At 31.8% G+C, this 26,802-nt stretch overlaps 3 protein-coding genes across 8 annotated transcripts; 2 read left to right on the plus strand and 1 right to left on the minus strand.

Moving 5' to 3' along the window:
* Positions 1-5,392: 5,392 nt before the first annotated feature.
* Positions 5,393-7,499, plus strand: LOC129318096 (BURP domain-containing protein 5-like). Its single transcript, XM_054962642.1, has 4 exons — positions 5,393-5,584; positions 5,730-5,841; positions 6,055-6,293; positions 6,886-7,499. Exons 1-4 carry the CDS (start codon positions 5,543-5,545, stop codon positions 7,393-7,395), a joined length of 903 nt encoding a protein of 300 aa, XP_054818617.1. The 5' UTR covers positions 5,393-5,542; the 3' UTR covers positions 7,396-7,499.
* Positions 7,500-12,633: 5,134 nt separating this feature from the next.
* LOC129318164 (BURP domain protein RD22-like) lies at positions 12,634-20,738 on the plus strand. 5 transcript variants are annotated; one of them, XM_054962784.1, is made up of 5 exons: positions 13,410-13,602; positions 13,700-13,811; positions 13,894-13,948; positions 15,154-15,405; positions 15,510-16,068. In XM_054962784.1, the coding sequence occupies exons 4-5, from the start codon at positions 15,319-15,321 to the stop codon at positions 16,023-16,025; spliced, it is 603 nt and encodes a 200-aa protein (XP_054818759.1). In that variant the 5' UTR covers positions 13,410-13,602; positions 13,700-13,811; positions 13,894-13,948; positions 15,154-15,318; the 3' UTR covers positions 16,026-16,068. The 5 variants fall into 5 exon arrangements, 3 of the variants coding, with proteins under 3 accessions (XP_054818759.1, XP_054818758.1, XP_054818760.1); XM_054962783.1 differs by having other exon boundaries at positions 15,181-15,405; XM_054962785.1 differs by having other exon boundaries at positions 15,185-15,405.
* Positions 20,739-21,603: 865 nt separating this feature from the next.
* Positions 21,604-26,141, minus strand: LOC129318163 (receptor like protein 21-like). Of its 2 annotated transcripts, none has more exons than XM_054962781.1 (4): positions 25,764-26,141; positions 25,336-25,416; positions 24,711-24,869; positions 21,604-23,951 (listed from the first exon to the last, which is right to left on the minus strand). In XM_054962781.1, the coding sequence occupies exon 4, from the start codon at positions 23,591-23,593 to the stop codon at positions 21,797-21,799; it is 1,797 nt and encodes a 598-aa protein (XP_054818756.1). In that variant the 5' UTR covers positions 23,594-23,951; positions 24,711-24,869; positions 25,336-25,416; positions 25,764-26,141; the 3' UTR covers positions 21,604-21,796. Both variants share the same exon structure in this region, with proteins under 2 accessions (XP_054818756.1, XP_054818757.1).
* Between the last annotated feature and the right edge of the window lie 661 nt (positions 26,142-26,802).

Below are 26,802 nucleotides of genomic sequence, written 5' to 3' on the forward strand. Positions count from 1 at the left end.
TGTGTTTCATACACTCAGCAACAGCATTTGGATTGCCAGGCATGTTAATGATCTGAATTACAAATCAAGGACCATAATTTAGCATGTAAATACCAACTCCTTAAGACTAGACAATTCTGCCTGAATCAGAAAAGTTGATATCTTAACTTGAATGCTATACTAATTGCTTAAGTAGATACAATATAAAAGTAATGAGGAAGAATTTAAGAGAATAGAACATGTATATACAAGGACTAAATAGCTGGAGATTGTAATTCATGACATTATACAAGCTGACACAGCATGTTAACAAGAGCAATGATGATTCATGACATTATACAGGAGGTGGAAATAGAGATATACGCATGCCAAAACTCTATCCAACGCATATATAACACCCGACTAAACAGACTGTTTTCACATCAGCAATAAACCAAATCATATAGTATTTGGCAGTAATATAATCAAATATATATATCCATAATAATTACAAAATCAATCTAAAACAAAATCTGGCATTTGGGATAAGTTAACTGTGGTTACTTCACTTCAAACTGAACTAATAACATTAAAATACCAGCTCACGATCTTCTCAGTCGGAGAACAGTACCAAATTTTAATCTACACAAATAAGATAAATTTCCAATAAATACCATATCAATCCCAAATTTCTTCTATCAATTTTAAATAATTAATTTCCTAAAAGAAGGATTCTGATTCAACCTCAAAAATATCTCTTTATCTTTCCAATCCATCCCCTCTAATCCTGCGAAAATACTAATATAAATTCCAAAATTCCTCATTATAGTCCAAACAATTTCCTTAGCCATAAATAGCCCAAATAAATCTCCAATAACAGTATATAACTTCTAGATTAGTCAAAAATGATCTGGAAATAACTTATCCGTTATCTATAAATCAATATCTAAAGAGCAAGAAACAAGTAAAAATAGTCTCAAAAGAAGACCTACTAGTTCAAAGCAGTCAGCATCACAAGTGATGAGTTGAGATTGATACATAACAGAGCTTGAGAAGAAAATAGGAAAAGAAGCATAAAGCTGACTAAAGGAAGAAGGTAAATCAAACATGCATCTGATTCCTAAGCTATTGGCAGTTGGAAAGATACATTAGAGTAAATCTTAACACTGACATACAGTTAGGAACTAAAAAAAAAAATTATATGATTTGGATGCTACAGGAAAAATTAAAGAGATGAACAGAACAGTTAAGAAAAGGATGTAACAGCAATGTAATAACAAGAAATTTTGAGCCTAAGGAAGGGATTTTTTCTGATATTTAAAAGAAAAAACATGAGGACAGTTGCACGCATATACACGAAGAGGAATGCATAGAGAACACAACAAGATGATAGGAAAGAGCTAAGCTAACAGTGCAAAGAAAAAACAAGAAGAGTAAATAGTAAACATATAAAAGAAGGATCTCAAAAGAAAAATGTAAATGTATAAGGAATATACAAGAAGAGTAAATAGTAAACATGTAATAGTAAACTACTCTATTCTGCCAATCACGATCTAGTCGCTTGTGGTGTGTGCGGAAATCAGTCGCTAGAGCGACTTTGGTTGTGAGCTCTCTTTTTTTCGCTCGGTCTAGCACTGTTAATTTTCGTTTGCTTCCTTTCTTGTGCATCGAGTTAGGTCTCTCCCTCATCCAGCTGTAATCTCGTCTTCTTCTCTCCCTATTCTGTTGGCAGTCACTTGGTCTTTCTTCTCTGTTGTTATTGATTTAGTGAGTAGCTTTAAACTTTTCTTCTTGCTGTTCTGTGCGTGTGTTTGCTGAGATGAATAAGGTTGTGAGTTTTATTTTTCCTTCCCTGTACTGTCGTGTATATCGAGTTTGAAGGGATGTTGATTGAAGCTGAAACTATAGAGAACAAGAGGATGATGGTTTAGGTCTGAAATTTATTTGAATTTGATATAATTATCAATGCTAAAAAAAAATTAGACAAGTGGTTGGGATTAAGAAGTTTCATTGAATGAGTTAGGAATTGATGCCCATTAAATGTTTGTTAAAAGATCTAAGAGAGGATCTTATTTTTGTTAGATAATTTAGTTTTGGGTCAAGTAATCTGAGAAAACTTTGTGATGTAATTGTGGATGTTTAAAAAAAAAACTTTAAATTATTTGGATCGACTATGTTGTGGCAAGGTTAGAAGGAAATTTAATAAAATTTTATTGTTTATTATGAGGAGATTGGAAGAGAATTGAAATTATGGTTTAAATAATAGTACTTGTAAGATGTTTGCTAATAGGCATATTAGAAGAAGTTTTGTTTGATTGTGATTTTTTTAAAAAAATTTATTAGTTCTTATGGGGACATACTCAGTTTGGGTATTAATTATTCATGAATTTAACCTGAATTATATGAAGAATTCTAATTATGAAACTATGGTGAGACAAATTACATTCTATGAAATTGTATGGATGATAATTAAAAATAATAATGTTTAAAGATTTGATTGGGAATGCCTTTGAATTGCTTGAGGAAAAAAAAGGGTGATAGGAGAACTTGAAATTTAGAGTGATTAATTATAGTATGTGTATGTATAATATTAATAAAGTTTTGTTGCTTGCACTTGACAAGAGTTGAAAAGAGTTTATCAAACTTGAATATGCCATTGAAATTTTTTTTTTATATTAGATAGGGCATTTAGAGGAAAGAATGTTTGATTGGGTTCTAAGAAGTGAATTTTAGTACTCAGAAACACTTCAGATAAGTGAATAGCATTCCAACTGCTTTACCATAAAATTATTTCTGAAATATTATATTTATATAAATCATTTTAATAACAACTATGTTAAGTATTGAATATTTTGTCATTGAAATTCTTATCTTGGGAAATTATAAAGAGGTGTTGAAAGATAATTGAGTTATGGCATGTGTATGTGTTTTTATTTTCTTACGATGAATACTTTCAAAAATTAATGAGATTATTTTTATCAACTCTTGTTATTTTGAGTTATGCAATAAATGCCAAATATGGATTTCAGTTACAAAATTTTATCTTGGTAAGTTTTAATGCTTAAAATTATTCATGTGAGTTTGATTTTGAGAATGTGAATTGTATTTTATAACGATGATTTTTTTACATGTTTGAAAATGGATTGATGGGCATTTTATACAGAACATTGGTTGCTAACGACAGTTCCGTTAGCCCTTGGCGTACCTTGGTTACTAACTAGTTAGTTTGAATTTTGTGAGCTCTGCTTTCACGTTTATTATTTGTTGGTCTCATATTCGCGTTTGTTTTTGTGGCTTCAAGCTGTTTTTAGTTAGCATTACCCTCGTGGACTATGTGTTCACGTATGTTTTGTGGCTTCGGTTGCATTTGATTACTTACTTTCATGGATTGTATGTTCACATTTGATTTCGTGGCATAAACCACATTTGATTATTTACTCTTGTGGACTGTGTGTCCACATTTATTACTTGTTTTGATAAATTTCCATAATTATGAGATTTTAATTATTGGATGAATATGTTTTTTTATTGGTTTTGATTAACAACATATTATTATTTTTTTATGCAGTTATTTTCTTTGTTGAAAATAAATGATAATGACGTTTGATATGATGCTTTAATAAATTATGATTTTATTTAACGTTATATAGAATCCTCTTATGCCAAATTTTATTAAATATTTGGTTGTGAAAATTGTCATATTTAGCACTTATAATTATTCTATATTTTTTATATGAATTTAATTATTTATTGTTGGGATGCTATTCACTGAAAATTTATTTTGGTCCCAGACTAATTAGTTGATACTGATCTCACTATTGACCTTTGAAGGGCATACAACTATTTTGGGTGAAACTTTGCTTAGCATTATCTCCTTTGATGTAGATATTCGAAGGTTAGATGCTCCACATAACCTATAGATAGATATCTATTTTGATATATGTTGTCTGCTAGCTGGAAGGAGTTAAGCTCCTAATTGATATTATATTTTATATAAAATAATGTGTTATAAAATTTTTGGGATATCCTATTTATAAGGGAGGTTCTGTCAAAATTTCTACAAAAATATTAAAATATTTTATTATAATAATTTTTTTCAATACATTATAATTTCTATTAAAATGAAAAGATTTTTTTTTTCAATTTAAGACTTTCAAAAATGTGCAATATAGTTCGCACTCGTATCGATCACCCTCTATTTTTGAGGCATGACAAAAAATTTGCCAAAGATCATCCATAAACAACTAATTAAATATTCAAACCCATAAAGTTAAGGTACATTGATGACCCAAAGAAAGGGTAGCCTAATTCATCCTTAAATATTTAAAAATGGTGTAATGTAACTTCTCTATTATTATATAGATTGTCAATTTACCCTTAGTGAGGAAAAAAAATTACATGTAACATTCCAAAAATTACATGTAACATTTCAAAAATTACAAATAAATCCCCAATAAGAAAATTAATTTTAATTAAATCTTTAAAATTATGAAATTATTATATACAAAAAGGTTGGGTTGTTTATAGAACATAATAATATTGTATAATCCATATAATAAATCCCACCTAATGCAATAAAGGTTTATGGTTGTTGTTGTCGTCTCTTGTATCACGTAGGGAAAATTACGTTGAATGGTTCATATTTTATCAATTTATTATTTTTATTACATTTATTACTTTTTTAAAATGTTGACCATTCATATATGATCTTTGCATGGTATCCACACATGGCATGTATATTTTCAATTGATATCCAAGCCTGGGTCCCATATCTCTTGACAATATATGATTAGCACTCTCCCTCTTTCTATGATTTCTATAAGTTCCTCATTAATATCTAATATGACATGATAATTTTTATTAATAAAATAACTAATAAATAATAATAGGGAATTTTTTGGTTAAAAAAAGATTATGTAAAAATTAATTTTAATCTTTTAAAAGTAAGCGGAGTTTTGTACACCTGCATCTCAAAACTTCAGGGAAATATTGTATATTTTCGATATATATGATTATAATAAAATATTATAAAAAATTTTCCACTTCTCAAATTAAATATTAATTTTTACTTTGTAAACGATAAAAATGTCAGTTTCTTTAATAATATTTTCAATACAATTTTTTTATATTAAGATAATTCTTTTTTATTATAATTTTATAGTTGTTTTATTGTTTTTATGTATTTAATTTCAATGAATTTTTTATTAATTTAATAAAATGGATTCAAAAATATTAATATTTATTTATATATGTCTTGCCCCAACTAACAAAATTTTCTGGGTTTGTCACAATCTCTCTTCTATCATATGGGGAAAAAATCTAGTTGAATGGTTCATATTTTATTATATTATTATTATTATGTTTAATTAATTTATTACCTTCTAAAAAAGTTGACCATTCATATATGATCTTTGCATGGTTTCCACATATGTATATTTCCAATTGATATCCAAGTCTGGGTTCCATATCTCTTGACAATATTTAATTAGCATTCTCCCTCTTTCTATGATTCCTATATAAGTTCCTCTTTAATTTAATATCTTAAACTGATAATTATTTGCACCTTCAATACATAGTTTCTCCAATGATGAAGTATCTACTCCAACCCATCGTTGCTTTTCTTGTAGTGAGTTCGCTTTCTTTTCTTTTGTCTTTTGTTTTTCACTTTTTTCTTTTCCAATGAATCTAATGCAATTTTATTTTTGACCTGAATCTAATGCTAATGAATATTTTTACATATATATTGAATATATGAAATATTGAAATTGCAGGTTGCATTATTGGCGGCAACACTTGCTGCCTTATCTCCTGAGCTTTACTGGAAGTCCATGCTTCCTAGTACTCCCATGCCTAAATTTATCGCAGATCTCCTCCACCCAGCTGGTTAGATTGTACTCTTCATTAGTATTTTTCTTAGAATTTAAATCTTCACTTCACAAATGACACTTCCTCCGTTTCAAAATTGTATGTCTTTTGAGATATTTGCGCACAGATTAATTAGAAATGCAGTTTATACATAAGAAAGTGGCAAAATGAACATTATTATCAACTTTTCCCCAAAAGCATGACAAATACTCTCTCCATTTTCATGTATAGTCAATGATGGGTCAGGTGAGAGCACCACCATCCGCAGCGGAGGACATTGCCAATTCGACTTTTGTTATGCTGACTCTGATGATACCAAACTCCATGGTAACCCCAACACAACTCTCTTCTTCTTGGAAAAGGATTTGAAGGCTGGTCACAGAATGAACTTTCTCTTCATGCATGCCTCCAATCAAGCATCTTTCTCGCCTCGTGAAGTCGTGAAATCCATTCCCTTTTCCTCAAGGAAGGTAGGTAGCGTCAGACTCATTAAGTCTACCATGTTTGTGAACACTGATATTCTGAAGAGTTAAAGACCATTTCTCCCATAAAATTTTTTTAGGAGCATTAAGTAGCTTGTACTGAAGGGCAATATGTCGCTTAAATAATTTTTTTCATCAGGAGGAAAATCACTCCTCTGTTAGAGACCCATAATCTCCGCTCCATTACCTGCTATGAGGCCCACGTAAAGTGACAGTGAGGCGTTCGAACTCATTTTGACCAACTGATGTGGGTTGAAGGGGCTAGAAGTTACAATGGTAATAGCAGGAACCAGGCCTGATGATTTTACTAGTTAAGTGGTGGCAACATGAGTTAGAACGCCTCACTATCATTATGTGTGGGTCTAACAACTATTCCAAATACGTTAGCAAACAACGGAGATGATGGGTCTCTGATGGAGGCAATTTTCCTCCTAAAAAATTGTTTGGCAGAAATATTGCCCCACCAATCAATACACAGTGCCCAACGCTCCTCAAAAAAGGGAAAAATGATCTGTAATCCTATTATGAAATTAAGATGGGAAAAACAGATAATTTATGTATTTATGATTCTTTATAACAGATGGCTGAGATATTGAACAAATTTGCTGTGACGCCTGGGTCAGTAAAAGCTGAGGTTATGAATAATACAATTCAACTTTGTGAGGAGTCAGGGATTAAAGGAGAAGAGAAGTATTGTGCCACGTCATTGGAATCCATGGTTGATTTTATCACTTCCAAGCTTGGGAAAAATGTGGAAGCTTGGTCTACGGAGGGGAAGAAGGAAACAAAGAAGCAAGAGTACACAATTACTCAAGGAGTGAAGCTGGGAGAGGCCAAAGTGGCTGTGTGCCACAAGCTTAATTATGTGTATGCTGTGTTTTACTGTCACAAAATACAGAACACAGTTGCCTATACGGTGTCGTTGAAGGGCGCTGATGGGAGCAGAGTGAAAGCTGTAAGTGTATGTCACAGAGACACGTCACAGTGGAATCCAAAACATTTGGCCTTCCAAATGCTGAAAGTGAAACCAGGGAGTGTTCCTATATGCCACTTCCTTTTTCAAGACACTGTTACGTGGGTTCAAAGGTGATTTCACATATTGGGTGAATTTCACTACTTACTCATTTAAATAAGAGTTTGTAGATGGTATGTATTATTTAAGTATCATTTAAATAAGCTTACTATTTATCGTTCTCTCTTACTGGTCATCACCATAAAAAGAGCAAAAACAACGTGCCCTTCTGCCTTTGGCATGCAATTTCAATCTTCTCCTTAGGCACAAATTTGATTCTGTAGAATGCGTTTAAATTATAATAGAAGTAAAAGAAATGTTTTGTACAAAACAAGAAAGTGAATCTCATTTAAGAGTATGTATTTATACAACTTAGCCAAAAAAAAAAAATTGATGGCCCAAAATATCTTACAGTAATAGAGTAATGGAGAAAACAATAGAAAAATTTTGTCAAACATCTACCATAAACAACCAAATATTCAAACCCATACATAAAGTTAAGTGTTAAGGTCCACTACCCTATATCCACCCGTAAGTACCTCGATTGTCAATTTGACCATTAATGAACAGGGAAAATTACATATAAGACTCAACAAATTACAAACACGAAAATTACATATAAGACTCAAAAAATTACAAACAAGTTTTTTAAAATACTCAATCAAAAATACATGTCACACTATAACATATTCCCTCCGTCTTTGTATTTAATGTTTTTAACCAAATTTCACATATTAATAAAAAATTATTATTTAGTTAAAATCACATAAAATCACAATACTTTTCTAGTCTTACTACCAATAATGTCATAATGAATATTAAGGTGGTGGTACGTAAATCACACAACTAATATTTTCTCCCTTTTCAAGATAAGCGTAAAATTATTTAATTATTTAAAAATATTATGAGACCTTTTATATTTAGACAAAATAAGCTTCTAGAAAACATTTTATATGAGGAAGTATAATTTAATCAAAATACTAATTTTAATCACTAATTCATATGGATGAGTAACGTTCTACCCTCATTTATCACTTAAGTTGAGCTAAAAGTAATCAAATTGAATCAAAGATTTAAACGAAGGTAAGCAACAAGTGAGGAAACAAATCTAAGCTATGGTTAATGTTAGTGGTAGTTTTAATACTCAAGTTGTGACACTTATTATAGCCTTGCTTACATCCTGATTAATGTACAGCTTTTCCCTTATATTGCAAATACTATATCAGTCTAGGTCTCTTGTGGGCCGTTTGATTCAAAGAATACGTGGGAATAGAATGATGTTTAAGACTAATTTGTTTGGGATGTTATCAAGGAAAGAGGATGCAAAAAGATAAAAACGTTTGGTTCAGACTTAAAAAAAAAACATGGGAATAGATTGTATTGTTGAACCAAAAGACAAAAATACCCTTGTGCATTGAAGAGAACCCTTAACATGTTCCAAAAATTAATAAAAAATATTACTACACCTTTCTATAAACACAGTGGCATGTATTTTACATAGAACCTATGGTCTTGCAAAGCAGTCGATCTGCAAAGCTAATTAAATATCTGTAAGTCTTGCACATTTATTCAAGAAGGCGCTGCATTAGTCATCTCGTCTTCAGGAACGAATGCAACCACTAGTGATGAATACCCGGTAATCTTTATATGAGCCTTGTATATCTCACCCCTTGTGAGTCCCTTTCCCATGCTTTGACTACACACACACACATATATATTTCCTTTGTTTTATCCAAATCAATAGGACCAAGCATTCTTGACTCTTTTCGTATTTCAGCAAATTGTAACATCCTTTATCTGACCCGACACTTGGCAACATGTTGAGACTTCTAAAAATTGCTAGGAGGGTTAGAACGCATTAGAATGGGTTTAGAGTGAAATAGAAGAGAAATCACAGTACTGTGGGTATTGCATAAGATAACTACAACTACGTTTTGTATAAATGAAAATATGAATGGAAAACTATGTTTGTACTCCCAACAAAAAATAATAAAATGAAAAATGATTATGATTACGATAGTGATGGATGTTGCATAAGTTAATCACCCAATTTGTATGATTTCATTATTCATATGCCGTCTCCTTTAGGCAACCCAATGCGCTGTTAATAAAGGTCACCTTAGACACAGCGATGTGAATGACATTAATGCGTAGACTTTGGCATTTTTGTGAAAGTGGTAGAGTAAGCAATTATATGAAGCTTCACTTGGTTTCAAAAGGCATACTCCCTTCATTTTTTATTGTTCAAGAAACTACTACTTTTAATTTATATTTTTTATAAACAAAATCATCCATTCCAATAATTATTTATTACACATTTCATAAATTGTTCCTCATAATTTATATTAATGAAAAACAATTAATGTATATTTATGTTGATTAACACAGGGAATTTTAGTCCACTTATTTTATTTTCAAACATAATTATTATAGTTAATAAACTTTCTTAAATTATGTGATACAGTTTTTTTTCTCTTATATATAAAAATAGAATGAGTATGTTGCTGATGTCATCTTAAATTAATAACAAGTGCAATTTAAAATATTTTATTTAAATAATCCTTGAATGTGATTCTCTCTCTGTTTTTTTTTTTAAATGGATGAAAATGTTAACAATCGTGTGTGTCTGTGTGTGTGTGTGATTGCATTGCTTGCAAACCTACCAAACTCTTCAATTTTAAGTGGAAATAGCAACTTGCTCGGGTTCCACTAACTCTTGCAAAACATATATAAATTCAACATAATTTATTAAGAAATTTCAGGAACGACTTTTTATGATACGTTTAGATAGGTAAATGTGCCTAAGTACTTCCTTTCAAAATGGGTTCCCGTGAGAAAATTTTATTGACTAGAAGTGTGATATACATTGAATATCGAGAATAAGATGTGATGGTCCAACTAATACAAAGACTTTGCTCAAAATTAAATAAACTAGCACTATTGATCACATCATAATTGAATCTCTTATGTTCAAAGTTATTAATTAATGTTAACATTATTATACGCCAAAAATTTGAATAGTCTCATTAACTTATTGATGTTTTTAATAAGACATTCACTTAGTTATTTGTTTGTCCTAAATATGTACACATAAGCACTGCAACAAAAACAAAAAGGGTTAAATGATAAATTTGCCTTGAAATCATGGTTTGAGAGTTTAAAGTTAAATGTTTAACATTTCTCTTCAGTGAATGATCTTTAATTTTATGTCACACTCAGATGAATTAATGAGTCATGAACAAGGAGCAGTCGAGAATTATCTTACGGAGAACTTTCAAAATAGGTCCCAATTTGGCCAAAGGTGTCATACCTATATGTCGATATCTAGAATAGGATGTGTTGGGCAGCAAAGACTTTTTTTTTTTTTGTTCAGAAGCAAATGAACATCACATCTAAGATACTTGTCAACAAAGCATTGAATTTCTCACCATTACTCTCAATAATTAATGCTACTATTATTTAGAAATCAAGAATCAGCATAACCTCATCCACTCGTTTGTTTTAATATTTTTTAGTGAATATCTTAAATTGGGTTGAAGGTTTTTGCGCCTTAACCAGTGTTTTGAAAATTAAACCGGATCGGAGGGTCCAACTGCCGACCAGCCACAGCAACGGCTCAGTTCTCTTAAAAAAAAAAAAAAACCATTGTTGTGATCGAATCGAATTGGACCATATTGAGCTGAGAATAGACCGGAAAACTGCTATTGGACTATAACCCGGACCTGATGGTGAGATTTTTTTCTAGTGAGAGAAGAGAAGAGGGAGCTTCGATGAGAAAGAGAAAAGGGCAGAGATAAGAAGGGAGAGGAGGAAGATTTTTTATGTATTAAAGAAGAAACAACTTACTGATAAATATTGAAGAAATGACGAAAGCTTGTCATCGGAAATGGAAAAGTCGGACATTACAAGAGAGGAAGAAACATACTTCGCTAAAATGAGGACTCTTTCCGGACAAGATGAAGGGTAAAGATCGGGGAAAGTTTAAAACTTTTGAAAATCATGACCTTCTCACTTTTTTTTTTATTCTTGCACGTCTCCTTCTGACATTCATGGAAAATGATAAAGGTTAAAGACGTAGAGTCTAATATCCAATGACCTGACTTTTTATTATTAATTAAATGTATATACATGTATATATACTAAATATTATATATAATATTTTTATTTAATTATTGTATCACCATCTTAACTGTTTGGTCTAACAGGTTAGACCATGTAAACTATAAACCACTAGCTTTTCTAGTTTATTGGTTAGTCCGGTTTTCAAAACATTGCCTTTAAGAATACAATTATAAGCTTTAAACTTACATGTGGTGTAATTTCTCATTTAACATTTGTAAATGGTGCATTCGAAATCCTGACGTTCAAAAAAACTTAATTTTGATTATTAATTGACTCAAAAATTGTCATGAAGGACATCAAAAACTACAAAAAATATCCAAAATATTACACAAAAGTACACTATAAGAAAATTAATACTAATTGAGTTCCCTATATTACATATTGACAATAGGATGCAAATGTTACTTCTTAGCTTAGATGTTCAAGGCTCAAACTTAGGTAGACTTGAGTGATAAGTTGGAACTTGTGAGAATTCCTCTAGAAGTCATGATGATGAGTAGGAACAAAGACTCAAGTTGTAATAGCTGAACACATACTCATGATGATGATATCTTGTCCTTGCGAGGATGAGAGGTCCATAACCTTGATTAACATTGGCACACTGAAACTCACCTATCACTATTGAAACTCTCATGTTCTAAGTAATCAAAACTAAGCTCCTTTATATACCACTCTAGTACTCACATGTCTCAAACTAAAACTTGCGTGTTTGAGCATCATAGAATCAAAGGCATTTTGTAACTCAAAAACTTATGAGGATACCTCCAATACTTGTGAGTATGAGATGCAATATCAAAGAGCAATCTAAGAAATTCGCTCTGCATGACACGTGTTCTCACTAGAACTCATGAGGATTAGATTAAAATCATGAAATGCACAATTTTTTTTATTTTCAAAACAATGAGCGTGTATAAGATTTATCTTTAAAAATGTTTTACCACGATATGCAAATGCAAGTTCTCTTATTTAACTAGTTTTTAACAATTAGAATAGAACATAAAATTAAACCTATAAAACTAAGTCTTATCTTATTCTTTGCTCTCTTGGATTGGTTTTGTCATAAGCAATGTTATAATCTGCACAAACAAAAACTTTTCTCAAGTTTTGTTTTAAGTATTTAACATGTAGTGTGCTTTTATTTATTGTTTTCATTTTTATTTTTTATTTTAATAAAATTAAATAGGGAGAATATACCTAAGGAAATTGATTGGATGTGACATATTCTCAAATCAAATCTAACACAACATAAAATTTCACTACAGTATGCTGGGCTTGAATTGAAATAAATTATAAAAGAAAATGATTAAAATATCCTTATTTCAATATGTTGTAGCGAAACGAGTAATATAAGATAATTAACTTGTAAAATAAAGCTTTTAACAAGTAAAATATCCTTATTAAATCTTCTCTCATTCTTTCACATTTTTTTATTTAATGGAAAAACACATTCATTGGCTTACATAGTTTTCTTGGATTTTGCATTTAAATCTTATAGCTTTTTGTCCCCCGTTTTTTCAATGACCAAAGGAACAAATGTCACCCAAACTTGCTGAAACTATAGAGATTGAAAAAAATTGAAAAAACTATAAAGATTAAAAACAAAATTCAATAAAATTATAAGAATTGATGATTGTATTTTTCTTTATTTAACTTTAGTTTCAACAAATTTAGAATATATTTTTATTATTGTTATTATTTTTAATTTTTTATTTCAAATAAAAAGTATGATAGTTACAATATATTAAATAAATTAATAACCGGCTTGACCCTGGTTACATCATTAGCTCTTAAATCAGTCTTTTAATCAATTCAATAACCAATCTGATTTTGAATAGCTTGCTTTGCAGTAATTACTCTATCTTGTGGTCCTAAATCATATGCCTACTTGTATCGTTTTTGTCGGTCATTCTCTCTCTCTCTCTATTTTTTTTTTCGGTAGTGTTTGCTGAATCTGCCCCAAATCCACTCACATGAAATATCCAAAAGATATTTGGGGCCCAAAGCCGATCCCATATCTCTACAAGAAAAAGATGCCTGGCCTTCTCCCTCTGTATAATTCCTCTTGTTTTTGTCTGTATCATCATCGACACATTAGTTTAGCTTCAGAAAGGAGCTCCTCCAGCAATGAAGTTTTCACTCCTTCCCATCATTGCTTTTTACATGGTGAGCTTCGACTTCCTTTCTTGTTTTCACTTTTTCTTTTTTTATATTTTTCCTAGTGAATGAGTATTTAATTTACATTTTATATATGAAAATGCAGGTTGTGCTGGATGCTGCGCATGAAACCTTATTACCTTCTGAACTTTATTGGAAGTCCATGCTTCCCACTACTCCCATGCCTAAATCCATCAGAGATCTCCTCCATCCAACTGGTTAGTATTTTTAACGTTTGTAGGCACCTTGTTCATGCAAATTTTGAAACTCATATGACAAACACAGCATGCTTCTTTTCAGCCATGAATGAAAAACCTGACCTGACCACCAATTAAACTGGCAAATTGGCACTCAGGTAACTACAGCTTAAGGACTTCATTGATTTATTTATCTCTAATATTACCTCTGTTGCTTTTTTTTTTATATTGAATCAAACTGTTAGAGCTTATATTAAAGGAAGTACGGATTGCTTATATTAAAGCCATACAAGATATGTATAAGGGGGTAAAAACTAATATAAGAACGTCTAATGGTCAAACAAAGGATTTTCCTATAAAGATTGGACTACATCAAGGATCATCTCTGAGTCCTTATTTGTTCAACTTGATTTTAAATGTTTTGACAGAACATATTCAAGAGGAAATCCCGAAATGTATGCTCTTCACGGATGATATAGTTCTTATAGCAGAGACAAGAGAAGAGGTTAATTGCAAACTTGAGTTATGGAGGAGGACATTAGAGTCGAAAGGTTTTCGTCTGAGTAGAAGTAAGACGGAATATTTATATTGTAAATTTGGTAAAGGACTATTCGACAATAATTTGGAAGTGAAATTGGGAGATCAAATTATACCTCAAGTGGAAAAGTTTAGATATTTGGGAGCCATTATTCAAAATGATGGCGAAATCAGTGGAGATATTTCACATAAAATTCAAGCTGGGTGGTTTAATTGGAGAAAAGCTAAAGGAGTTATTTGTGACCGTAAGGTGCCTAATAAACTTAAAGGAAAGTTTTATCGCACTGCTATCAAACCGACAATGTTATATAGTAGTGAATGCTGGGCTCTAACGGGACAGCAAGAGCATAAAGTTAGAGTAGCAGAGATGAAAATGTTACGATGGATGTGCGCACATACACGTAAAAATAAAATTCGAAATGAGCACGTACGCGAAAAAGTGAGGGTGGCACCTATTGAGGAAAAAATGGTAGAAAATCAGTTGAGATGGTTTGGGCATGTACAAAGAAGACCAAGGGAGGAACCAGTGAGAAGAGTGGAACATATAACTTTGAGTCCAATTAAGAGAGGTAGAGGAAGGCCTAAGAGAACACTCTTGAAAGTTGTTGAACGCGATCTCTTAATTAATAATATTCCTAAAAGCTTGATAAATGATAGAGCACAATGGCGTCTTGCAATCCATGTAGCCGACCCCACCTAGTGGGATAAAGGCTTGTTGTTGTTGTTGTTGTTGTTGAATCAAACTGTTGTTATCATGCCATGTAAAATACTCATTGAATGAGTGAATTTGTGCAACTTATTAAATCCAAATCCATTTTGATTTAAGTGCTGATAGTTAATGCTGGCAATAAAGTCAGGTTATGGCACCACCGTCCACAGACTGAATACAGACTAGAAGATATATTGTTATAAGAACAATGGGAACAAACTACACGATAACGACAACATAGCTCTCTTCTTCTTAGAGAAGGACTTGAAGGCTGGTCACAGAATGAACTTGTTCTTCACGCAAACCTCCAATCAAGCACCTTTCCTGCCTCGAGAAGTCATGAAATTCATTCCCTTTACTTCAAGCAAAGTACGTAGTGTTAGAATCATTCTACCATGTCTGTGAACATTGATATTCAGAAACTAAGAGAGGAAAAATAGATAATTTATGTATCTGTAATTCTTTACTAATAGATGGCTGAGATATTGAACAAATTCGTTGTGAAGCCCGGGACAGTAAAAGCTGAGGTTATGCATAATACAATTAAACTTTGTGAGGAGTCAGGGATTAAAGGAGAGGACAAGTATTGTGCCACTTCATTGGAATCCATGGTTGATTTTATCGCTTCCAAGCGTGGAAGACACGTGGAAGCTTTGTCTACAGAAGTGGTGAAGGAAACGAAAAAGCAAGAGTACACAATAACGCATGGAGTGAAGAAGGTGGGAGCAGAGACGAAAGCAGCAGTGTGCCACAAGCTTAATTATGTGTATGCTGTGTTCTACTGTCACAAAATAGAGAACACAGTCACCTATATGGTGTCGTTGAAGGGGGCTAATGGAAGCAGAATGAAAGCTGTAAGTATATGTCATAGAGAGACGTCACAGTGGAATCCAAAACATTTGGCCTTCCAAATGTTAAAAGTGAAACCAGGGAGTGTTCCTATATGCCACTTCATTTTTCAAGACACCATTGTGTGGGTTGAAACATAAATTAGGTGAATTCACATATTAGGTGAATTTCACTACTCACTCACTCTTCTTCTTGACTTGTTGTGACTGGTGAGTAAATGAGAGAGAGAGAGAGAGAGAGAGTACGCGCGCATTTGTAGATGATATATCTTGTTTGTGTGTTATTTAAATAAGCTTTCTATCAGTTATTTTCTTTTAGTACTGGCCATCACAATAAAAGAGCAAAAACAACATGCACTTTTGCCTTGGGCATGCAATTTCAATCTTCTCTGTAGGCACAAATTTGATTCTCTAGAATGCATTTAAATTATAATAGAAGTAAAAGAGACGTTTTGTGCAAAACAAAAAAGTGAATCTCACATAAGAGAATCCATTTATAAATTACACAACTTAGCAACACATAAAAATGATGGCTCAACATATCTTACAGTAGTGGAGAAATTAATAGAAAAATTTGCCAAAGATCTACCATAAACAACTAAATATTCAAACCCATAAAGTTAAGGGTTAAGTTCAATTGATCACTCTAAAAAGGGTGGCATAATGTCAACCTTAAGTATTAACATTGATGGAATGTTACTGCTTCGTTAATAGATTGTCATTTTGACAATTAGTGAATGGGAAAATTACATTTAAGACTCCAAAAGTTACAAATAAGATTTTTAAAATAATGAAAATTAAAAATATTATAATTTTAATCAAAATATAAGTTTAATCACTAATATAAATGAGTGACGTTCTACCCTCATTTAGTATAACATCTTAAATTTCCAATCACTAGATAATAAATTAATTATAGGTAACTTTGAGGCATAGGAAGGAAATTTTTATGCGCATAAAATTATTGGATATTTATTAAGGACTCGAAATTTAGAAAATAGATAAAGTATAGGATTTAATTCCTAATAAAAATAATAATAATAATTAATAAAAATGACATATACATAAATACATACATACATACATATGTATAGTGGGTAAATAATTAAATAATTGTATATATTTAGAATAGGGGAAAGAGACAAAAATACCTACAAAATCATCGACCAAGAGTATCCAATAACTTAAAATATGAAAAAAGACAATAATATTCATAATGTTACCTAGATTGGTGCAAGAGTTACCAATCCATTAAATTTCTCAAACGTTGACCATTTAGCTGACACCTAAATAAATGTTGACCAATTTTTTCATTGGTGTGGACTAAAATAAGGGCAAAAATACCAACAAAATCATCAGTTAGGGGCATCCAGTAGCTTAAAGTGAGTAAAAAGGTAAAAATACCCATAATGTCATTTTAGTAGGTGCAACAGTGACCAATCTATCAGATCTCTCAAACGTTAATGGTTTAGCTGACACCTAAGCAAAAATTGATCATTTTTTCATTAATGTGAACCATAAAATATTCCCAAGTAGAATTCTGCAAAGGCTGTTTGGTCATTGCATGATGATAAGTCTCTACTTGAGGCTCTATTTTGAGGGTAGGAAAATTTCATTTTGACTTTTGACCTAATAACAAGTTAAATCATTGCTTCTTTAAAATTTTGTATCATTAAAGCTTCTTCTTCATGATCCAAAGAGATAAAGGAAGTTCGCTGCAACTCAATTTTCTTTCCAATCATCAATTTCTCTTGCTTTCAAATGCATTTTATGATCTTTCATCCACGTCAAATTTCACTCTTTAAGTGGTGGAAGGTGAATTTAACTACCTTGCCTCTTTTCTCTCATCTTGTGGCAACGAATCCATGTTTCACTTTTATGTATACAACACTTGGACTTCAATGAATTAAAAATTTACACAAGAAAAGTTGTAACTAGTTGTTCCATTCTAGTCATTGCCAGAAAAAGTAGTTATTGCTTAAACTAAAGTAATATGTAATATTTATTTTTTTAATTTTAAACAAGGGATATTTTAATTATTTCACAAAAAATCATTAATGTCTAAAAGGTTCCTGGAGGCTTGAGAATAATCATGACATTTTATGAGATTTCATTGTCACTTGCATAGTTCAAAGAGTTAAAGTCCATTTCCTCTTGTACTTTCTTTGGAAGAGCATTAGGCACCTGTACTAGCAAGTGGAGGCATTTTTTCCCCTAAACCATTTTCCATAAGACCAAAAATCTGCCTCCATTAATGGATCATTAATAGGGGAATTTTTGCTCTTCTAAAAATAGTTTAGGTGTAATAACCCAAGAATTAAAAAAATTAAAAATTAAAAAATATAAGTTGGTGTTTTAATTGTAGATATATTAATTTTTAGACAAATGTAACAAGAGGAGAAGTTGATCTAGTGGTAGCTATACAAATACTTTTCTAATGGGTTCCAAGTTTGAATTTGGCTAACACCAAGGAGAGTTTTATTATTTTTTTACTTTTTGAAAATACAAAATTGCCCTCCTCATCATCTAATAATTAAAAAAAATCTTCCTCCTCTTCGTTCATTTTTTCTCCAGAAAACTTGAGAGAGAGAGAGAGATAGAAGCTCAGATCTGATCAATCAATCATTCTTCCTCTATACCTTTACCTCTTCCTCTCCATTCATAGCGTCTGCCACAGCTCTGTCCACCACTAATTTGTTAAGTTGTGGTTTTTGTTTTCTTCTTCCTTTTCTATACCTTCACTGTCTTCTCTTCCATTTTAGCTATCCTTGGGGCCGGTGTGAATGACCACCATAGCTTTATCTGTCCACCATTAATAGGTGCTGGAGTTTGTTCATCGTCGTTGTGCATTTGCCAAGATCCCTCTATTCTCCCCCACTCCAGCTCATGTTTAATGTGAATTACTGAGCTTCTAGTCTACTGTCGTTGTTGCTGGAGGTTGAGGATGGTCAAAAAATTTTAATCTTGCAACCCCTCTATTTGTGCATCATTGCAGATGCCGCTGTTGGTGTGTGAGTACTTCTTCTTCATTTTCAATCAGCTTTCTTCTCTAACTCTTCTTTATTGTTGCTGATTCATGTTTGAAGTTTTGCACCCTTCATTTTGCTAACTTCGTGTATAGGTATTCTAATGGTTGAAATTATAAAATTTTTAGTGTGTGTTGTTACTGCTATATAAAAAAATACATGGATGTATACGAAGAGGAAGTTTGATTTTTAAATTGAAATTTGTGGTTATATAAGGAAGGAGTTGATAGTATGGAATTGAGCTTGTAATTGAAAATGATTGAATTAGTGATATTGTAAGATTTTAGGGAAGCTAAAATATAGGAGGAAAATGCTAATATTAGCTTGATAGTTTATGCTCATATAGTGTTTGATAAAATTCCTAGTAAGAGAGTTGGCTTGATTTTGAATTTTTGAAATTTAATTGGTCTTTGTGAGAAGTATGCAAGCACAGAAATTATGGATCTATGAATTAACTTCAGATTGCAAAAGAATTTAATTATTAATTTATATGTAACCATTAAAATTCTTAGGAATTGTAAGGTTATTAGTAAATTGTTGGATGTTTTGAATTGAATGGGTAGAAATAAGGCACCTAAGGTGTTTGGTGCAAAGCTTAAGAGAAAATTTTTCCTCAAATAAGTGGATTGTTTTGATAGAAGCAAATTGGAGAAGATTAGTGATATGAATGATAAAACTTAAACTAACTTTAAAACATGAATTTTGGTTCTGCAATTTAAATGATAATGGTTGATTGGAATTGTATTAAGAGTAGAAGGCTTTATAAATTAAAGAAAATTTATTAAATTTTATTTACTCATGTCTTTATAGGGTATGTGGAAGAAGAAAATCCTGATAGAAATTGAAAAAAGAATATTTTGAGAATTTGAGACTTCAATGAGTAAGTGAATAGCATTCCATTTAATTATTTATTAATAATATTTTATTAAAATATTTTATTTGTATGAATTATGTTAGTTTTAGAAATTTTGGAACAATGATGAAGGATAATTATATTATGATATGTGCATTTCTTTTTCCTCAAGAAACATATCTCTAATATTGATGAAAGCACCTTTGTTTATTAAATTTTGAAATTTTTTGGTTACGCAATTAATGCAAGTTTGTACATTTACTATGATCTATCAATTTGGCAAGTTTTATATATTTGAAACAATTCATGTGAGTTTGATATTGAGAATGAAAATTTGATTTCAAAAATAAGTATTTCAATCACATCTTTGAAACGTGATTTTTAAGAGGACTCTATCCAAAACACTGCTACTAACGACAATTCCATTAGCCCATGGCGCGCTGTGGTTAATAATTAGTTAGTTTGTTTCATGAATTTTTTTCCTCATGTTTGTCATTTGTGGGCTTCGTGCCCGTATTTGGTTTTCGTGGCCTTGAGCTGTGTTTGGTTAACCCTTGTAGATTGTGTGTGCATGTTTGTTTCATAGCTCAGGCTGCGTTTGGTTACTTATTCTCATAGACTATGTGTCCACTTTTTTTTATGACATAGTCGTGTTTGGTTATTTTACTCTTGTGGACCATGTATCCACATTTGTTATTTGTCCTGTTAAGTTCTTAAATTTTAAATTTCTATTAACTTGGGTTTCTAAAATTTCATTGCTTTTAGTTAGTAAATGCATTACTTTGATTTACATATGAGTAATTTGTTTTCTTCAAGCATGATAGAATAAAGCAATTTCAGTTCACTCTCAATTTATGGTTATGTTTATGATTTATAGATTTGTTAAGTTTATCTTATTGGGGATGCTATTCACTAGAAAATATTTTAATCTCAGATGCACTAGTTGACACTAGATCTCTTGTCGATCATTAAGGGACTTACAACTAAGCTGGGTAATATTTATCTTTGGAAGTTCCTTTTCTTTTGATGTAAAAATTAAATGATGTATTTTATTTTGAGATTATATTTTAGGTGCTCCACGTTAACTATAGATAGGATCTTGATTTTATTTTTTTAATGTTGACTATTTATTACTAGGGAATGTAGTTCTAAACTGTTGATTACATATAGTAATATTTTCTGTTATGGAGATTTTGAGAGATTCAATCTATAAGGGAGGTTTTGTCAAAATTTTTATAAAAACATTGAAACTTTCATTATAGCAAATACTATTAAGAATGTCGTAATTTCATTATATAAACCTAATTATGTTTTGAAAATTGAAAAAAATTCTCAATTTAAGGCTTAAGGGATGTGTGATACAATTCACATCCCTTGCTAGTCATCCTCTATTTTTGGAGCGTGACATTAGAAAAAAAAAAATTGCCTCCTTGTTTGTATAGGAGATGCCCAACGCTCCTCAAAAAACAGTACAAAGATAAAAATGCACTTTAACCCTATATATGAAGTATAAAATCTCTCTCACTCTCTCTATGTATGTATGTATGTATGCATCTATGCTTTTTCAGTCATGTTGGCCTTTAGATATATATGAATAGTAAAAGAATATCCATTTTTGTGTTTTTTTAACCTTTTTTTGGGTATTGTTGTAAATAGATTAAAGTCAGTGCATACCCTAAATTATTCGTCACCGCTAACATATCTTGACGGTTCAATTAAACTCAAAGAATTAGTGGCCACAAAAGTTTCTTGATACAATTAAGTTCTTTCTTTACAGGACCTTTCATCATAAAATCAATAGCTACATTACATATCTGTGAAATTGTATTACAGCATAAAGTAGCTAGGACTAAAAATAGGCTTAATATTTTAGTATAATTTCCATTTGTGTCATGGAAGTCTTGAAGGATATATTTCCTTATTGCATTTTTATAGTCAATACAAATTGCACGATCATAATCTCATGAACTAAAGGCTCTTTTTTTTCATTACTTCTATGATCCATGCAAACAACTTTCTCATTCTTTTTCCATTCACTTGTAAATGTAGAAGTAAGAGTTGAAATATAAAAAGATAATGACACCAAGAAAAAAGACCACAAATGCTCCTCCAAAACTCCATAAGAAAACTTCTCGGAAGTCATCTTCTTTGGAATGAAATGGATGGATGTGTCTCCCTACTAGTTTATCAATGGATGAACAATTATGCTGCAGAGGTGGGCCACAAAGAAAAGGGTTACCTTCATAACAAGTTGGATCAAAAGTTGAAAATTGGTTTTTCCAGTCAGGCACCCTACCGGATAGATTATTGTGAGCCACAGAAAAGGCAGACAATGAGTACAACTGTGTTAGTTGGGGAGGAATATGTCCCATTAATTTGTTGTATGAAAGGTCTAAACTTTCTATTTGATTAAGGTCAGAAAACGTTTCAGGAATAGACCCGGTCAAATAGTTGTTTGACAAATTTAAGGCATGGACAGTGTTCAAGTATCCAATTTGTAACGGGATTTCACCTGTCAATTGATTATCTGAGAGATCTAGGCCTGACATTAACTCCAACACATTTCCCTCATAAGATTCATACCTGCTTTTTGACATGAAGTTCACTTCTTGTTCCTCATACCATGTAAAATTCCTTATGCTTTCTCTTTGGTCAAGCTCACCACTTGTATAATTAAAGACAAATATTGGGCCTTTTGTAGTCCAGGGAACAAAATATTTTCCTATGGTGGTCCCACTCATTGCATCCGTCCTTCTAAATGTGATGTTATCCAAACAATATGGTATACCTCCAGAAAGCTTGTTTTGTGATAGATCCAATATGCTTATGTTCTTAAGGTTACACACATCTAAAGGAATGGAACCTTCAAGCTCGTTTCCCTTTAGGAGGAGGACCCTTAAGTTTGACATTGACTTTAACCACCTCGGAATTTGACAAGAAAATCTATTCATTGTCAAATCCAAAGTTAACAGCAAGGGAGATTTGGCTAAAACAAAAGGTACGGGACCCAAAAAATAATTGCCCCGTAGATGTAAGTACCTCAGTGATGGCATATTTAGACAGCTTGGCAAAGTGCCATTGAATCTATTTTGTGAAAGGTCTAGGTATTTCAGCTCAACTAAATTGCAAAAACTTTCTGGTATTAGACCTGCCAAAGAATTTTGGGACAAAATGAGCAAACCCAAATGCTTAAAGTTTCCAATCCAGCTAGGCATTTCACCATATAATTGGTTGGCACTTAAATCCAACATTCTTAATTCGGAACTATTAATAATTCCATTTGGTACTTTTCCTTTAAATCTGTTGTTGCTTAGATCAACGGACAACAAATGCGTGAAATTTGAACCTATTGGTAAACATGGACCGGTTAAATTGTTGTTTGACAACTTTAGAAACCTCAAGTCATTGATACCCTTACCAAATTCTTGGGGAAAATATCCGGACAAATTGTTATTGGACAAGTCTAGCGAGTTCAATTGCCTCATGTCACCAAGTGAAGCTGGAAATCCACCCTGTAATGAACTCGAAGACATGTTCAAAGAAAGCAAGTTGGGGAAAACTGTGCCAATATGAGGAGGAATTTCATCATTAATAGGGTTAGCAGAAACTTCAAAATGTTGCATATCAAGTAATCTTGAGGTGTGGTTGAGCTCAAAAGGACCAGTCAAGCAGTTGTAATTGAAACTCAGAGAATTTAATTTGGTGTTGTTTGTAAAAAGCCAGTGTGGGAAGCTTCCTGAAATATTTAAACGGGCAAGTTCTAGAACTCTCAAGTCATATTGATGATGAAGAAAAGAGGGTATAGTTCTGTGATTGCTTGCTTCATTCATAGTGCATTTGACAATCCTGAAAATCTTTAATTGGAAAGATGGGAGAAATTGGGGATTTTCAGTTTCAAGCTTGAGATTGGGGTTATTAGAACATGAGATCGAGAAGAGTTGAAGGTTTGAGTGGTTGGCAAACAGAGAAAACGATGCTGTGCCAGTGAAAGAGTTTCCTCCAAAGAGATGAATCTCAGTGACTTTAGAGAATGAAAGAGTGAGGAAGGGAAGCTTCCTTCAAAACCATTGTATTGAAGATCAATTGTACGAAGAGAAGTCAAATTACTGAGGCACGAAGGAAGGAGTCCCTTAAACTTATTGCGGCCAAGAGACAACATTTTCAGATTCTTCAGATTGCATAAGCCTCCTGCAACATATATATATATATTTTTAATTCATTTACTCTATATACGAGTCTTTAATTAATGGTTTTCAAACAAATAAAAAACAACACTTAAGCGATAGCTTAACTTTGATATTAAGTAATCGGCCTTTTTAAGATTGTATGGATTAACTAATTTAGGTGCAAATTCAACTTAATAAATGCATTCAGATTAATATTTAAGTTACAAAAACCTCGACTGCAAGCCTGAAAGTGAGTGATGTATGAACAAATTAATCAGATACATTTAAATCCCAGAAAATGTAACTCCAAGGTATAAATAAATGAAGACTGCATAGAGTTACTCAGGGCTAATTTAGATGGTAAAGATGGAGTATGGTAAGATGCTTGTAAAGATGTAAGGCGAAATTTTTATTTTGATGCATGTATTGATCTCAAATTTGGGAAAATTATAAATAATTATGAGAAATTTATTTACAAATAAATTTACGAATTTTTAAAAATACACTAAGATCTTAAGGGACTTGATTGTAATTAATTTACCATATAAAATGACACCAATGCCCTTGAACTCCCCCATTATTAGACTGGTGCTGACTGGAGTTAACCGATCATTGGCCATCATTGACCGGTCAATAGACTTGTATTTTTCAACCAATTTTAAATTTAAAAGTTGATTTGAAAAACATGGCTGGATAAATTCTCTCTCAGTTTAATCTAATCTTAGCGGTGGTATACTCGCGTAATAAATGAATTTTACTGAAAATGCTATAAATATAATACCTTGCTGTGGCAATGAGCCTGAAAGGCTATTGTTATAAAGTGACAAGATCCGCAAAGAGGTTAGAAATGTAAGAGATGTATGAGATTCTGAAAGACCAGCCTCTGAGGAATTCAAAGACAATTTCGAAGTCTTCAAATTGCGGGAATGAGAAACATTATCTGTCAAATATGAAATGGAAATATTCAAAAAGAATCATACAATAATAAAGAAGTAAACAAATGCATGTGTAAGTTTTATGTATTTTCTTTTCTTTCTTCCATGCCATATATTCTTTTCCATTACATTCCTTGTTTAAAGTCTATTCTTTCCTTTTGGCCAAACAAACGAAAAAAAAAACGTCTATTCTTTCCTTACCGCTGGTGCTGCTATTACTTATTTATATATAGATGTCAAAATTTTTAATCAAGTTAATTGCTAAATGATTTACTAATCTTTATTTTTTTTCTCCAGTCATGTTTCCATCATATATGTTAAGTGAAAACGTCATCTTTTTCAACTTTCCATATTCTCAACGATTTCTAAAACCAAACTTCAATTGATTTTTCAAAAAACAAGAACCAATATTGAGGAGTGAAGTAACAAAAAACGGCATCTAAAATAAGTTCGAAAATTAAAATTAAGCACCAAAGAACGGCATTTCCGTGAGCTTATTATCTTCCAGATACAAAGTTTGCAAGTTGTCCAGTTTAAGTTCGCCAAATAACCCTGATCCAACAACACAAAAATATCATCAGTTAATCGTAATGTTATAGTAGGTAAAAAATTTCATAAAAAAATTCATATAATTAATATCCGTCATCCAATAGGTGTAGCATGAAGTCACAGGTTGAACCCTAAAAGCATTACTTTGAAGTTACCTTTTGCCCCTTTTATTTCATTATATATCAAAACTGGTGAGATTTGGGATAAGCTATGTCTCATGAACTATTTAGACGCTTAAAAATAGCAGTGTTTGCGTGACACTTTTTGCGTCTGTGTTATAAATATGTACGTGAGTCATAAAATCATAATCATAAGCCATAAAATTGCCCCAGAGGAGAGAAGAGAGAGACCTGACAAGTAATTTCCAGACAAGTCCAATACTTGAAGGTGGTGAAAAGGGAGAAAATAAGAAGCATTCAATGACCAGTTGATGTCTTCAAACTCTTGAGCTCTTACATAGTCCAGAAGAAGGCTTGTCACTCTCTGAGTGGAGTTGTCACAGCTGATTCCCTCCCAGCTACAACAATCAGAACTGGTAAGGTTTTTTCAAGAAGGGAGAGACGAGCTGTTTGGATGATTGAAGGCTTCTTTCAGTTTGAGAAGAGCTTCTCTCTCTTCTACCAAACACGCCTTACTTCCATCATTAAACCCTAATATTATGATAACAGCCACCACCCACCACACTTGTTCTCTCACTGAAAATCCCATTCTTAAGTATACTTTCTTACTTTTCTTCAATCTCTCGCAGTTTCTTCAACTGTGTACTCTCAAATCTTTATAGGCCGTGAGAATAAAGGTAGCCCCCTAATGAGTCAACCAAGATGGTCCCCATACGAAATGGTCCAACAATTTAGCAATAATTGAAGTTGAAATGGTCGCCTCTAGCATTTATATATTAAGTTTCGCAACATCTAAGTCATTTATAATTTTTTTTTCAATTGCTCATAGGTATTTTGCTATTAGAAACAATTATATTTAAGACACGACATTGTACATTAATGTGAGCATTTCTTCTAATAAAGATTAAACTTTAATTCGTTACGTTGTGAGGGACTAACCCTTTTTATTATATTCTTAACTCTCGTAGGTGAGTCCTTCATAATTTGATAATTGGTGTTTCAACATTTTTGTTTTACTTACAAAATTTCTACGTGTTAAATGTAAGCCACAAATCTTTTAACTATAAGGGTTAAGATATTATTAAATCACACATAATAATTTTTTTTAATTACTTGCTGTCGCTGTCACACCGACTTGATGATTGATTAGCCAATCAGAGATTGTCAAAGTGTTTTGTTCAAATGGTATTTTGGTCTTTCAAATATGGATAAAAAATGACACAAGTCTCTTAACATTTAATTATTGCGGTGTTTCACCATGATGATCATA

This window comes from Prosopis cineraria, unplaced genomic scaffold (assembly GCF_029017545.1).
Source record: "Prosopis cineraria cultivar Desert tree isolate PC_DT_omini unplaced genomic scaffold, ASM2901754v1 PC8, whole genome shotgun sequence".
Taxonomy (NCBI): Eukaryota; Viridiplantae; Streptophyta; class Magnoliopsida; order Fabales; family Fabaceae; genus Prosopis; species Prosopis cineraria.

What these genes read in the sequence shown, in the direction of transcription:
- LOC129318096 (XM_054962642.1), top strand. Translation starts at nt 5,543, where the DNA reads ATGATGAAGTATCTACTCCAACCCATCGTTGCTTTTCTTGTA. An exon ending in CCATCGTTGCTTTTCTTGTA is followed by an intron (nt 5,585 to 5,729) that starts GTGAGTTCGCTT and finishes TTGAAATTGCAG; the next exon opens with GTTGCATTATTGGCGGCAAC. An exon ending in TTCCCTTTTCCTCAAGGAAG is followed by an intron (nt 6,294 to 6,885) that starts GTAGGTAGCGTC and finishes TCTTTATAACAG; the next exon opens with ATGGCTGAGATATTGAACAA.
- LOC129318164 (XM_054962784.1), top strand. Translation starts at nt 15,319, where the DNA reads ATGAACTTGTTCTTCACGCAAACCTCCAATCAAGCACCTTTCCTGCCT. An exon ending in TTCCCTTTACTTCAAGCAAA is followed by an intron (nt 15,406 to 15,509) that starts GTACGTAGTGTT and finishes CTTTACTAATAG; the next exon opens with ATGGCTGAGATATTGAACAA.
- LOC129318163 (XM_054962781.1), bottom strand. Translation starts at nt 23,593, where the DNA reads ATGAATGAAGCAAGCAATCACAGAACTATACCCTCTTTTCTTCATCAT.